This window comes from Halteromyces radiatus, assembly GCF_025201355.1.
Source record: "Halteromyces radiatus strain CBS 162.75 chromosome Unknown BX664scaffold_1, whole genome shotgun sequence".
In the NCBI taxonomy this organism is placed as follows: Eukaryota; Fungi; Mucoromycota; class Mucoromycetes; order Mucorales; family Cunninghamellaceae; genus Halteromyces; species Halteromyces radiatus.
This window is the reverse complement of record NW_026251687.1, coordinates 3,984,840-3,996,498: the sequence shown is the minus strand read 5'-3', so window position 1 is coordinate 3,996,498 and position 11,659 is coordinate 3,984,840. Positions and strand designations below refer to the sequence as shown.

Below are 11,659 nucleotides of genomic sequence, written 5' to 3'. Positions count from 1 at the left end.
CCAAAGTGAATTACATTCTCATATGTCCATATACGCAACCACATCAAGATATAAAACAAATCAATAAAGAAGGTATATAAAAGTTTATTTCATTTCCAATAAATAAATCATAAACTATTAGTTATCCATGCTAGTACTATTCTATTTGGAATATTTTTTCGCTCGATGCTTTGTAAACTCATAATCCGCCATATCGCTTTGGTGACCATCATAAAAACATTGTTGACAAAATCGATCATTATCACAATCTTGACATTCAATTGTAGCATCTTCGTTGCAAACACCTATCAAAAGTAAGAAAAAAAAAAAGAACAAGGTCATAAGACAAAAAAAAAACAAATATCCCAAATACATAAAAGTAAAAACTTTTTATCAACTTACAACACCAATCATCCATTTCATCATGAAGTTCATTGATGGTCAATGGTTTGGGTACAGATCCACCAAGAGGACCCTGACTTTGTTGTGTTGCTGAAGATGATGAAGATATGATGCCATCTTTTTTCAAAGCCAAATAACGCCGTTCCAAATCATCATCTCTTTGTTGTTCAAAAGCTGCATATTTACTTTCCACTGCGGCTTGATCCTGTAACTGACATAATAATTGATGACCTTCGTCGTCGAGAATAATATCACCTCTTTCCTTGCTTGGACTTCCTAGAAATGCGTCTTGCCAAGCATCCAGTTTTGCCTTTGTTGTTGTTTTGTTGATGGTGGGTGCCTTTGATGATGTGTTGAGGATATCTGCCAAATAATCGTCGTCATTAGTATCATTTTCGCTATCTTCTAGATTAAGTAATGTTTCTGCTTCTTGAAGTAACCGTTCGACCTACATAAGAAAAAGAGATATGAGGGAATAGAGTAACATGAGATATTCATTATATATTACGCAGGAATATAACCATTCCTTTTTTTTTCTTCTTCTTTTACCTCCTTATCATCAACATGATCAGGGACAGTATAATTGAATGGTTTCTTTTCATTCACACTAGGAGCAGTGGTAAACACGTTTTTGAATCGTTGAGCAAGCTCATCGCTATAGAAAAACCAAGGAACAACATACGACATTAATAGGAATATTATTTTTTATTCTTCTTCTTTTCTTTTTCTTTTTTCCTTTTTTTTTTTTTTTGCTTACTCGTTGGGTATAGGTTTATCATTGTTGAATAGTTTATCCATACGTTGTTGTAAATCTTTGTTATCATTGTGTATTTTCTTATTGGAAGACATACAATTGAAGAGAAAGTGAAAGAGACCAAAAAACCCCAATAAAAAGGGTAAATTTCGAGCTGCGATCGACCTTTTTTTTTTTTTTCTTTTCTTTTCCTTTTTTTTTTTTTTTTTATCTTTCCTTCTTTGCTACTTTGTCCTCCCTTTCTCCCTAAAGTTCTTTCTTTCATCGTTTGGGGTTTACCCGGTGACACTTTGTTGGTCTATGACATTGGAAAATTATCATATTGTATCTCTTGAAGGTGGAAATGAGAATTTTATCATTGACAAGCGATACAAGATCTTACGCAAAGTCGGGTCTGGTTCTTATGGATCAGTGTGTAGTGCCATCAATACTGAATCAAAAGAAGGTAAAAAAAAAAAAAAAAAAAAAAAAAAGGCTTGTTTGCTATCATAAATAAACTAACCAACTTGTAAATATTCTTTTATTATTATTGGTTTGTTGTTATAGTGGTGGCTATCAAAAAATGCTTTCGAATATTTGACCGAAAACTGATTACAAAGCGGTGTTTACGAGAAATCAAGTTACTTCAACATTTCAATGGTCATCCTCATATTGTGGGACTTCGAGATATGGATATTGTGGACCATACTCTTTTCAACGAAATATACTTAATCTTGGAATGCTGCGACACGACCATGAGTGATGTCATTCACAATGTTCAACTTGAACCTGTCCATTATCGCTGGTTTATGTACCAAATCTTCTCTGCTCTTCATTATATTCATAGTGCCAATGTAAGTTAAATAATTAGAATAAATCATGATAATTTTAAAACGTTTTTTTTTTTTTTTATTATGTTAGGTACTTCATCGTGATTTGAAACCTTCCAATATTCTAGTAAATCAAAATTGTACTTTACGAATATGTGATTTTGGTATGGCTCGTGGATTTGTTAATTCATCTTCTTTGGATCATCCTTCCATGACTCATTATGTGGTGACAAGATGGTATAGAGCCCCTGAAATCATGCTAAGTCATAGCTCATATGATAAAGCAAGTAAGTCTAAAAAAAAAAAAAAGATTTATGCAAGAACTCATTCCATATTTTTTTTTTTTTTTTTTTGAAAAAGTTGACATGTGGTCAGCTGGTTGTATATTTGCAGAATTACTTGGACGACGTGTGTTGTTCAAAGGTACCGATTATGTGGATCAGTTAAAGAAAATTATTGGTGTACTTGGTCTTCCTAAAGATACTTCTTTTTGGGATGAAACTACCTCTGAATCTGTGATTGAATATATACGAAATCTTCGAAATGCTGATGGTTGCCCTCCTCCAACAGAAACTATCGACTTTAGTACTTTGTTTCCCCATTGTCCACCAGAAGGATTAGATTTATTAGTGTCTCTACTTCAGTTGGACCCCAAGAAACGATTACGAGCAGAAAATGCCTTATCTCATCCTTATGTGACTGATATGCGAGATCCTGCAGAAGAAATGGCATGTCCTGTACAATTCGATTTCAGCTTTGAAAATGTACATGATCAAGATACCTTACGTTCCTGTATTGTGGATGAAGTGATGACATTCAAGCAGCGATGGGATGAAGATGATTGGGATGATGAAGATCATTTGAACAGTGATGGTGATGATGACGATGATATGGATGATACAATGATGAACAATGATGGAAACGACAATGTAAACACCAGCAGCCCTTATAGCAATAGTTATCATGGTGATAGTTTGACGGCAACAGATGGATCAACTACAGGACGAAGCAATAGTCATCGAACGACTGGATCATCATCCTCTATTCTATCGCGAACAAATTCATCTACATTACCAAAAAGACGATACACTGGCAGTTCTATATCAACACCCATTTCAGCATCAGCAACAGAAGCCCATCTTAGTGCCCTGGCGGCGGTTCAAGAGGGTCGTGATGTACCTATTATTCTTCAGGAAAATAGCTCTGGGAACATGATCATGGAATCCGATCAAATTGTAGGTGAACCTGAAGATATGGATGAAGATGACATACAAGCAATGCATAGCGATGAAAGTATACAAATCGATTATCACCGAAGACTACTGGATCCTAGCAACACAGATGTACAAGCCATTGAACGACATCTTAGTAGAGATTGGTAGTAATTTATGATTGTAGTATTTACATCCATTTATTTCAATAAAACATATCTCTTATATACCAATTTACTTTTTTTTTTTATTGTATTTGAATGATGCTCCGGTTTTGACCTCCAATAATATTTACATTTACATATATTTGGAAATTTTTTGTTCTTTTCCTGTTTTCAATAAAATTCATCGGAAAAGCACTTTCCTACTATCGTATGTTGGTGAGTTACAAGACAACAGAAAAAAAAAGCAATTTCATTGGTTCATTTTTATCTAGGGGGGGAGTGTCAAAAGTAAACCTTTGAGGGGTGAGCATAAGAATTCCCTTTCTTTTTCTTTGTGACAATGATTCTTTCAACACCTAGATTGATACCTTTCTTCCGCCCTTTCGTGCACATTTCAAAATTCAGTACGACCTCTTCTTTACTTACCTCCACAACTGAAACGACAGCAACGACCAATACAATAGTTGAACCAGACGACTTCTTTCACCGGGTAGATTTACGTGTTGGTAAAATAATAGATGCGGAACATCACCCTGAAGCCGATCATTTATATATAGAAAAAGGTAAGCAATAAAAGACAATGGAACTTTGTTAGATAATACTGTCATGTATATTCAAATATTGTGTGTATCTGTATATGTCAAAAAGTCTTAACTTTTTTTTTTTTGTCTCTCTCTCTCTTTTGGTTAGTGGATGTTGGAGAAGAACAAGTTCGAACCATTGTCAGTGGTCTTGCGAAATATATGCCAAAGGAAGAATTGAAGGTATAGTAAACAATAGAATTGAAACATAGTTGAACTCTTTTTTTTTTTTTTTTTTTTTTTGACGTAGGATAAGCAAGTGATAGTGGTGGCCAATTTGAAACCAAGTCGTTTTCGAGGAGTATTATCTCAAGGCATGTTATTAGCAGCATCAAACAAATCGATAGTGGATTTATTGACGGTACCTCACAATAGTTTGAATGGTGAACGCGTTTTTATTGAAGGATCTTCTTCCTCCTCCTCTCCCGACAGTATCCTGAAACCCAAACAAAAGGTATTTGAACAGGTTGCTCAACATTTGATGACGGATGATGATGGTATAGCAACCTACAAGAATTCGGTATTGATGACTTCGGCTGGCCCTGTCTTTTCAACCAAGGTGAAACATGGTCAAATTTCTTGATAGTAGCATAATGTAGATGTAATTTAGGAAAACATAAATAGTGTTTTTATTTTATTTTTCTCATTTATACATATAGATCTCTCTTTCTCTCTCTCTCTTCGTATTAAGAATGCTCAATAAAAAAAAAGATTTTCATGTCTCGTTTATGCTCCATTTCTTGGATTTTTGGAAAATTTCATATTTGAACCGACCAGAGAGATCATTTCGTTCTAGCTATCATCAATATGTTATCGAATTTAATTTTCTATTTGTCTTTTGTTCTACAATCTCCATACCCCATTCTATATTAGTAACAGATCACTATGATGTTCACTCGAAAAAAAGAGAGTCTTGAGTAATGAGTTTATTGAAGAGGTATAAAATAAACAAATATGGATGTAAAATGTAAAAAAGGTAAGCACTGATCTAAACTACAAATATACATTAATGTTCAAGATGATTTTTTATCATTCGAAGTAACAGGTTTCTTCAATCCAGCACGAGTATATATCAAAGTACCAAAAATGACAAAAGCAGATCCAATTTGAGCCACCAATCCAAAAGCATTTTCAAAGTAGATAATGGAGATAACAAGAGACGTAAATTTGCGAAGATTGAGAACAAGATTTAATGTAAGTGAAGTACAAACAGCAGTCATCCGATTGACACCAGCAATACAAATATATCTATCAAGAAGAAGGAAAAAAAAATAAGTATACTCTACTTCAAATTAAAAAAATATTCATTTTGAAACCAACTTACTGAGTAATCATATTCAAAAAGAGATAGGCCCATAGTTTTGGTACAATAAATAGATTCAAATAATCGGCAATGATTGGAGGGATCATATGGAAGATAGAACCAAGCAAAGGTACTTCATCAAATACAGTCATCAAAGGTGCCATAGTAGACATATTGTACGTTTCTATTTGAGATTGAATATCCTTGAAGAAAAGTAAGAAACAGGGCAAGGCAAGAAAATGCTACATAAAAGATATTTTCAAAAAGTAATTATTAGACTAGTTGCATAATAAGGTAATACTATCTTTTTTTTTTCTTTCTGTAATCACTTACAGTGTAAAACAATCCTTCACGCCATTGTTTCCCATACTTTTTGTAAGTAACTTCTTGGAAAAGACCCATACCAGCTGATAAGATCATCGCGATCACTAATAAGGAAATACCCGTGACAAATTCAGTCGTACTACTGGAGCCAGCCTACAAAAAAAACAAAAAAAAAAGATGAATCAGATACGAGATATATCACGTATATAATTTACTTGAGTGCTTGTATTCGAATTATCTAATGTAGCTAGAATAACACCAAAAGTTACACACAGAACCCCAATGATTTGGCCAAAAGAATATCTGAATTAAAAAAAGGAGGCATGAGTTTTGATTTTCTAACAAAAGATCAAGAACATTCTTTTACCGTTTTCCCAGAATAATAGCGCCCATAATCATATTCACAATAAGACCACCACTTCGGAAAATGATATGCAATGGTACAGAGATATGATATCCCAAAGCAAGGTTATTCAATACCGATACTGTAAAGAAGAGGATTACCAGTAACACCCAGTTGTAAATAGGTACTACAGTTTTCTTAAATCTTGGACCATACGTTCCCCATTCTAATTGATGTCGTATTCCTTCGAGGGCAACAAACAAAAATTGTGCAAAAGTTACCAAATTACCTACAATGGTAAAAGGTGAGTATATCTGTTTTACTCTTGAAGAAAGTATATTACTCTTTTCTTCCTACTTACCACTTTTTGGTGCATCACTAAATTGCATAAAAAAAAAGAAAAAGAGGAGAAGAATAAAGAGATAAAGTCAAATGACATGTCATATCTATATACTTACGTTACAAGGACTTCAAGAGCGAACACGTTGCTACAACAACCTCCGAATATCAGTGATAATATAATCGGTAATTCTGGAGCTATGATTTGAGCAAGAACACCAATAAATGTTGAAGAAGATGTCATGGAACAAAATAAAGATAAATAGATAAGAGAAGAAAAGGAAAAAGAAAAAAAAAAAAGAAGGGAGGCCTCGCTTTTTTTAAATTTTACCGACCCGTGGATTTTGCCAGGGCGAAAAAAAAAAAGAAGTGGATTCAAACTCACTCTCTACTATTGTATTTAGCCTTATTCCGAAATTCAATGATTATTTAACAAAAAGTTTACAATTCAATGAATAAAGTTCTATCGTTTGACGTACTACAATGTAGAAATCCTAGGTAACTTTTTCCTTTCTTTTTTTTTTTTTGGATTATCACCAAGATAATTCAACAACACAGCTGGCTTGATAATAATGATGATGATGATGATGTTGGTTTATCTAGTTTCTATCGGTGAGTAATATATTCTTTTCATACACTATGGCGAACTAATGTTAACTTTTAGTTTCAGCAACATCATCATAAAAATCACACTAGCAACCTGAGCCATGGAGCTATGATACAGTATTAATGTCATAACATCTAGTAAATCTTTCTGTATTTTTATGTTCTTCATCTATAACGTCTTTAAGTGTAAAAAAAAAAAAAATGAATGATACTAATTATTACATAGTCTTTGTTTTTGAAACAGGGCTAGTTCATCCTTGTAATTCCAAATTGTGACCAAAAAGGAAATCATAGGCGGTAATTGAAACGAGTTTTTTTTTTCTTTCCTTTTTTTTTTTTTTTTTTTTTTTTTTTTTTTTTTCATTTACAATTTGATTCTTTAAATAAAAGATTTCATCATGACGACATGCACACGAGACGTATTATCCCGATTACAAGCACTCTCTAAAGCACAAGAAACACGAATAGCTCTTTACCAAGAATTTGATGAGTAAGTCATAAAAAGAATCACTACCTGATTCTCTTCTTCTCATTCGCGGTCCTTTCTTACTTTCTATTCCTACATAGCGCGTATCAAGATTATCTTCAAAACAAGTGTCCTACAGAACAGTTTTATTCCATTTGCGGTATTGTTACGGAAGGTTTCCAAGAAGTATCATTGGAAATTCAAGCTATTGAAAAGGAACTTTCAGAAAAACATAAAAGATCGGATCTTTCTATATTAATACGACGACTACAGCAAGCAGAAAAGGACAAGTTATATAACGTAAGTCATAATAGAACACATTATAGAATATATATCTAATCCATCAATGTTTTCATATAGACAACTCATTTGCAAATATATACTATCAAGTCAAGGAAAGAAGAAAAGGATTATGACACGACCATTCAAGAAACCAAACAAAGGTAATTCATATAAAAATATCAAGTGGATGGGACAACCTTCTTATTCGATTTCTTTTTCCTTTTTATTTCTCAAGGCTACAAGACGCTGTGAATGCTATTCAAGAAGTATGGGACGAAATACGACAAGAAATCACTGATTTAACCTATGCAGCACAATGATACATAGAATAGAATAGAATAATCATGTAATATATATCAATCATTTTATTATTGTTATTCGTTTTGAAATGTACAAAATATATATTTTTTTTTCTTCTTTATTATTCATCAAATTGAACAAAATGGAATGGGGTGGTTGTTTTGTTTTCATGAAGTCTATGTAAAACTATGTAAAAAAAAAGTTGGATCGTGAAGAAGAGGAGAGGATGAAAGGAAGAGCGATTTTGTTGATAAAAAAAAACATATATATATAAAAGAGTTGTGGATGATCTAGTCTTGAATAATATAAGGTAGTTTACATGCCAGAGCCACGCAAGTCTTCCAAACGCTTCACAATGAACAAACTGGTGTCCAAGAAACGTTCCACACAGTTGGACAAACAAGCTTCTTCACTACGGTCCAATTTATTGTTGACTTTGGAGATACATTTGTCCTATAAATATGAAGACGTAAGTTTGTTTTGTTTTGACAGTATTTCTTTTTTTTTTTACCCAACAGCTATCAGTCAAAGTATGCACAGTTTGTTGAATACGAGCTTTGGCGTTTTCGGCTTCAAGGAACTAGAGTTAATAAGAAGAGTCTATTAATCAATAATCATATCCTTTTTTTTTCCTATGAATCGGTCATTATAAACAATGGTTGAAGTACATTTCCCCATTACATAACAGATCTAATCCTGTTCTTTTGTTTTTTTTTGTACTGAATAATAGATAGTTTACCTGAGCGAGTTCACGTTGGTCGTTTTCACTGAATTGAGGTTGTTGAGAAGACATGTTGATTTGGTTGTTTTGAAAGAAAGGAAAAAACAAGCAACTTCCCCCCTCACACTTTTTAGCGTGAATTTTTTTTTTTTCATTCACCCCGACTTTTTTTTTTATTCCTTTTTTTTTTAAGGTAGTTGAATTTGTTTCAAGCCACAAGTAGGAGAAAAAAACGTCATTTCCTAATTTGTTTCCCAGAAAAACCTTATTGGCCATTTTAGTTCCTTAAAATCACTTTTTTTTTTTTTTGAACGAATAGATGGATCATTCAATTATTCATGCTTTTTTTAAAAAGTTTTAATGTAGTAGAAATCCTTGAATAGGACAATCCATTGTAGAGTTTCTTGTTTTGGATGAATGATCGATCTCCGCATCCATTCATTATGCCATAATGACTGATGGTTTTCACATGTATCAGGTACCCTTTAATTTTCCCCCATCAATTGATTTGCATTTTTTTTTTTATCTTCTTCTTTTTATTCTTCTCTTTTACCTTGATTATCTCTCATGAAAATTGATCCATCACTTGTAGGGAAATATCCTGATTTAGATGATTATGTCCGTTTATATGCAAGACGTCAAGGTAATGTTGAGTTTTGGGAAGATTATATCTCTCCTTACTTGACTATCATCTTTGCTGATAAAGATAAATTGATCTGGGAATTTGATGTGCATGATAATCATTGTAATCAGTAAAGTGACAATAAAAAAAAATATATGGGATCATCTTTTATTAATGTCTTTTCTTTATCTATATGTAAATAGACTCGGAAATCTACATGGAGGATGCGTTGCTACATTGATTGATGTTTGTAGTTCCTTTGCTACTTTAGTACATGAAGGTAAATTCTGTGAGTGGGGAGAGGATGAGATCATGTGCCAATAAAATATAATTATATGACTAATATCATTTCATCCATGTTTAGGCACAAATCGTTGGGATATGATTGGTGTCTCTACCGATCTTGGAGTATCGTACATGAATGGAGTATCATCTGGAAATAGAATTCGATTAGAATGTGAAGTACAAAAACTTGGTAAAACCCTTGGGTATATTTATACAAAGGTATATGATGAAGACAATAGAATATGTTACTCTGGTTCACATACAAAATACACCATTAGTCGTAAATCCAACCTGTAAATCAAACAATACATCATCATCGGTAGTGGTTTTCAATGATAATAATAATAATAAAAAAAAAAAACTCCCTTCCAAAACATCCAGGCTATCAGATTTATTTTCAAATATACAAAAAGGAGAAGAAAAAAATGGAATCGATACAATATATCTATTCTACAAAACCGAAAGCGGGGAAGAAATGAAGGGGAAAGTCAGAAAAAAAAAGTATGGTGTAATGAAGCTGTAATGATGAATGATAATAAAAATGTATATGTATCAAATAGAAAACAAACAAAAAGAATAATAAAGAGAGTGTAAAACGGAGGAAGGATAATCTATGAGTAAGTGTCGACCAAGGTATCACGTAATTCGTTGACAATAGCAGTAGGCTGAGCATCCTGTAATCTAAAGATACTTTCCATCACACTCAATTCGGTTGATGTTGTATCCATACCGGCAAAAGCACACCAATCGTTGACGACGGCACCAGCACCAATCACATCAGAACCACGGTTCACTGTACCAGCTACAAGAGGAATTTGCAATAAAGAAGATAATTCATCTTGATCTTGAATAGAAGTACGAGGATGTACCAAACCACCCTGGTTACTCAAAGCACAGTAAGATCCCACCAATACATTGTCAGCCACCGTTTGTCGAAATACTTCTACTTGAAGACTATCAGCGATAATTTCTTCCGTTTCCTATTTTTTTTTTTAAAAAAAAAAAAAAAGAAAGAAACAATTAATCCCAAACTTATCTCTTTTCCTTTCTCTAATCTTTTTTTTTTATTTACTCTATCAATATCAGGATGGACAAGAGCAACATAATCATTACAAGCAATCACATTTCCCAAAGCAGATAAACGTTCTTCGACACGTTGAACATGAACTTTATCAGGTAAACAGTTTCGAAGATGTTGAAGTTCTTGATCGGTTGTGGTGGAAGGTACAAGTAAACCGTTCTTGTTACCAGCAGTCAAACGACCAACAATACGAGTACCAGCAATAGAAGTATGTACAACAGGGATAACATCACCCAATTCACCTTCGAATACACTAAAAAGAAAAAAAAAAAGAATAAGAACAATCAAGTCTTTTTTTTTTTAATTTACCTATAAAAGTTTTCAGAACCACCAAGAGCAACCAAACAATAAGAGTTGGTCAAACGGGAAAACACACCGATTTCGTTGCTGTTTTCAAATTGTGCACCTATTAAATAAATCCAAATACCATGAGTTTCATTCTGTATTTACTGACGAAAAAGAAAGGATATCTGACTTACGGACAGCCATAATGAATAATCAATTAAAAAAAAAATAGAGGAAAGAAAAAGTAAAGAGAAGGGGAAAAAAAAGAAAGGAAAAAAGTTTTTCGTTTTTGTATCGAGAAATGTAGCCCCGCCGCAGCATATTTTTCAATACACAAAAAAGAGAGTTTATTTTTCCCAATCATCACTGAATATCAGCCACCGACTTTTTTTTTAAATCTTATATATAAATCTCCCAGCCAATCACGTTATTTTTAGATTGGTCAGTATCTTTGATAATGCTTTTTTTTTCTACTTTATAATCAATCATGATCGAACTTTTTACTTCTTCTTTTCTCATCAGATGAGCTTGAAAAAAAAATCCACTTAATGATGATTGGTTATTAACACACGAAGTCTATGGCTGATTATAATGATGTTGATACAGGTAAAACAGAAAAAAAAAAAGATTGGCGCAGTCCATTGGCGCAGTCTATTAGAGTTTGATGGCATCCCTTACAATGGATGAATAGGTAGATGTGTGTGTACGACGGTATGATGATACACTGATGATAATAGACATACGATGTTGGATGAATAAATAGATGATGATAGGTTTAGGAAGTTATCCTACGCATTGACCC

The 11,659-nt window shown here is 33.1% G+C and overlaps 8 protein-coding genes across 8 annotated transcripts; 4 read left to right on the top strand and 4 right to left on the bottom strand.

The window, feature by feature from the left end:
• Positions 1-68: 68 nt before the first annotated feature.
• BX664DRAFT_322684 (uncharacterized protein) lies at positions 69-1,264 on the bottom strand. Its single transcript, XM_051543540.1, has 4 exons — positions 1,139-1,264; positions 931-1,036; positions 382-829; positions 69-284 (listed from the first exon to the last, which is right to left on the bottom strand). The coding sequence occupies exons 1-4, from the start codon at positions 1,228-1,230 to the stop codon at positions 142-144; spliced, it is 789 nt and encodes a 262-aa protein (XP_051405600.1). The 5' UTR covers positions 1,231-1,264; the 3' UTR covers positions 69-141.
• Positions 1,265-1,435: 171 nt separating this feature from the next.
• Positions 1,436-2,402, top strand: BX664DRAFT_254852 (kinase-like domain-containing protein; the record flags this gene model as incomplete). Its single annotated transcript, XM_051540388.1, has 4 exons — positions 1,436-1,580; positions 1,682-1,968; positions 2,036-2,207; positions 2,305-2,402. Coding segments are annotated over 4 exons (702 nt in total), but the record flags the coding sequence as incomplete, so codon positions are not given.
• A 1,110-nt stretch (positions 2,403-3,512) lies between these two features.
• Positions 3,513-4,636, top strand: BX664DRAFT_273649 (uncharacterized protein). Its single transcript, XM_051541228.1, has 3 exons — positions 3,513-3,882; positions 4,010-4,083; positions 4,151-4,636. The coding sequence occupies exons 1-3, from the start codon at positions 3,660-3,662 to the stop codon at positions 4,481-4,483; spliced, it is 630 nt and encodes a 209-aa protein (XP_051405598.1). The 5' UTR covers positions 3,513-3,659; the 3' UTR covers positions 4,484-4,636.
• A 164-nt stretch (positions 4,637-4,800) lies between these two features.
• BX664DRAFT_322680 (UAA transporter) lies at positions 4,801-6,472 on the bottom strand. Its single transcript, XM_051543539.1, has 7 exons — positions 6,329-6,472; positions 6,232-6,248; positions 5,895-6,159; positions 5,743-5,830; positions 5,537-5,680; positions 5,225-5,445; positions 4,801-5,148 (listed from the first exon to the last, which is right to left on the bottom strand). The coding sequence occupies exons 1-7, from the start codon at positions 6,451-6,453 to the stop codon at positions 4,914-4,916; spliced, it is 1,095 nt and encodes a 364-aa protein (XP_051405597.1). The 5' UTR covers positions 6,454-6,472; the 3' UTR covers positions 4,801-4,913.
• Positions 6,473-7,200: 728 nt separating this feature from the next.
• On the top strand, positions 7,201-7,981 carry BX664DRAFT_322676 (DNA repair REX1-B-domain-containing protein). The gene is made up of 4 exons (XM_051543538.1): positions 7,201-7,305; positions 7,383-7,581; positions 7,642-7,724; positions 7,799-7,981. The coding sequence occupies exons 1-4, from the start codon at positions 7,214-7,216 to the stop codon at positions 7,881-7,883; spliced, it is 459 nt and encodes a 152-aa protein (XP_051405596.1). The 5' UTR covers positions 7,201-7,213; the 3' UTR covers positions 7,884-7,981.
• Positions 7,945-8,724, bottom strand: BX664DRAFT_322672 (Tim10/DDP family zinc finger-domain-containing protein). The gene is made up of 3 exons (XM_051543537.1): positions 8,603-8,724; positions 8,375-8,443; positions 7,945-8,316 (listed from the first exon to the last, which is right to left on the bottom strand). Exons 1-3 carry the CDS (start codon positions 8,654-8,656, stop codon positions 8,179-8,181), a joined length of 261 nt encoding a protein of 86 aa, XP_051405595.1. The 5' UTR covers positions 8,657-8,724; the 3' UTR covers positions 7,945-8,178.
• A 417-nt stretch (positions 8,725-9,141) lies between these two features.
• Positions 9,142-9,834, top strand: BX664DRAFT_290488 (HotDog domain-containing protein). The gene is made up of 3 exons (XM_051541889.1): positions 9,142-9,336; positions 9,410-9,486; positions 9,571-9,834. The coding sequence occupies exons 1-3, from the start codon at positions 9,152-9,154 to the stop codon at positions 9,786-9,788; spliced, it is 480 nt and encodes a 159-aa protein (XP_051405594.1). The 5' UTR covers positions 9,142-9,151; the 3' UTR covers positions 9,789-9,834.
• On the bottom strand, positions 9,834-11,208 carry BX664DRAFT_322668 (eukaryotic translation initiation factor 6). Its single transcript, XM_051543536.1, has 4 exons — positions 11,052-11,208; positions 10,882-10,978; positions 10,564-10,825; positions 9,834-10,471 (listed from the first exon to the last, which is right to left on the bottom strand). The coding sequence occupies exons 1-4, from the start codon at positions 11,059-11,061 to the stop codon at positions 10,103-10,105; spliced, it is 738 nt and encodes a 245-aa protein (XP_051405593.1). The 5' UTR covers positions 11,062-11,208; the 3' UTR covers positions 9,834-10,102.
• Positions 11,209-11,659: the final 451 nt, after the last annotated feature.

Coding starts and splice junctions, on each gene's coding strand:
- BX664DRAFT_322672 (XM_051543537.1), bottom strand. CDS start 8,656: ATGTCTTCTCAACAACCTCAATTCAGTGAAAACGACCAACGTGAACTC. Junction 8,444..8,602: donor ACCAACGTGAACTCGCTCAG/GTAAACTATCTA, acceptor TATTAACTCTAG/TTCCTTGAAGCCGAAAACGC. Junction 8,317..8,374: donor CTTTGACTGATAGCTGTTGG/GTAAAAAAAAAA, acceptor TCATATTTATAG/GACAAATGTATCTCCAAAGT.
- BX664DRAFT_322668 (XM_051543536.1), bottom strand. Junction 10,826..10,881: donor GGTTCTGAAAACTTTTATAG/GTAAATTAAAAA, acceptor TTTTCTTTTTAG/TGTATTCGAAGGTGAATTGG. Junction 10,472..10,563: donor TCCATCCTGATATTGATAGA/GTAAATAAAAAA, acceptor AAAAAAAAATAG/GAAACGGAAGAAATTATCGC.
- BX664DRAFT_322684 (XM_051543540.1), bottom strand. CDS start 1,230: ATGTCTTCCAATAAGAAAATACACAATGATAACAAAGATTTACAACAA. Junction 1,037..1,138: donor GATAAACCTATACCCAACGA/GTAAGCAAAAAA, acceptor GTTTTTCTATAG/CGATGAGCTTGCTCAACGAT. Junction 285..381: donor TGAAATGGATGATTGGTGTT/GTAAGTTGATAA, acceptor TACTTTTGATAG/GTGTTTGCAACGAAGATGCT.
- BX664DRAFT_322676 (XM_051543538.1), top strand. CDS start 7,214: ATGACGACATGCACACGAGACGTATTATCCCGATTACAAGCACTCTCT. Junction 7,582..7,641: donor AAAAGGACAAGTTATATAAC/GTAAGTCATAAT, acceptor GTTTTCATATAG/ACAACTCATTTGCAAATATA. Junction 7,725..7,798: donor ATTCAAGAAACCAAACAAAG/GTAATTCATATA, acceptor TTATTTCTCAAG/GCTACAAGACGCTGTGAATG.
- BX664DRAFT_322680 (XM_051543539.1), bottom strand. CDS start 6,453: ATGACATCTTCTTCAACATTTATTGGTGTTCTTGCTCAAATCATAGCT. Junction 5,831..5,894: donor GCTATTATTCTGGGAAAACG/GTAAAAGAATGT, acceptor TTTTTAATTCAG/ATATTCTTTTGGCCAAATCA. Junction 5,149..5,224: donor TTTTTGAATATGATTACTCA/GTAAGTTGGTTT, acceptor TCTTCTTGATAG/ATATATTTGTATTGCTGGTG.
- BX664DRAFT_290488 (XM_051541889.1), top strand. CDS start 9,152: ATGAAAATTGATCCATCACTTGTAGGGAAATATCCTGATTTAGATGAT. Junction 9,337..9,409: donor CATGATAATCATTGTAATCA/GTAAAGTGACAA, acceptor ATATGTAAATAG/ACTCGGAAATCTACATGGAG. Junction 9,487..9,570: donor TGCTACTTTAGTACATGAAG/GTAAATTCTGTG, acceptor ATCCATGTTTAG/GCACAAATCGTTGGGATATG.
- BX664DRAFT_273649 (XM_051541228.1), top strand. CDS start 3,660: ATGATTCTTTCAACACCTAGATTGATACCTTTCTTCCGCCCTTTCGTG. Junction 3,883..4,009: donor TCATTTATATATAGAAAAAG/GTAAGCAATAAA, acceptor TCTTTTGGTTAG/TGGATGTTGGAGAAGAACAA. Junction 4,084..4,150: donor TGCCAAAGGAAGAATTGAAG/GTATAGTAAACA, acceptor TTTTTGACGTAG/GATAAGCAAGTGATAGTGGT.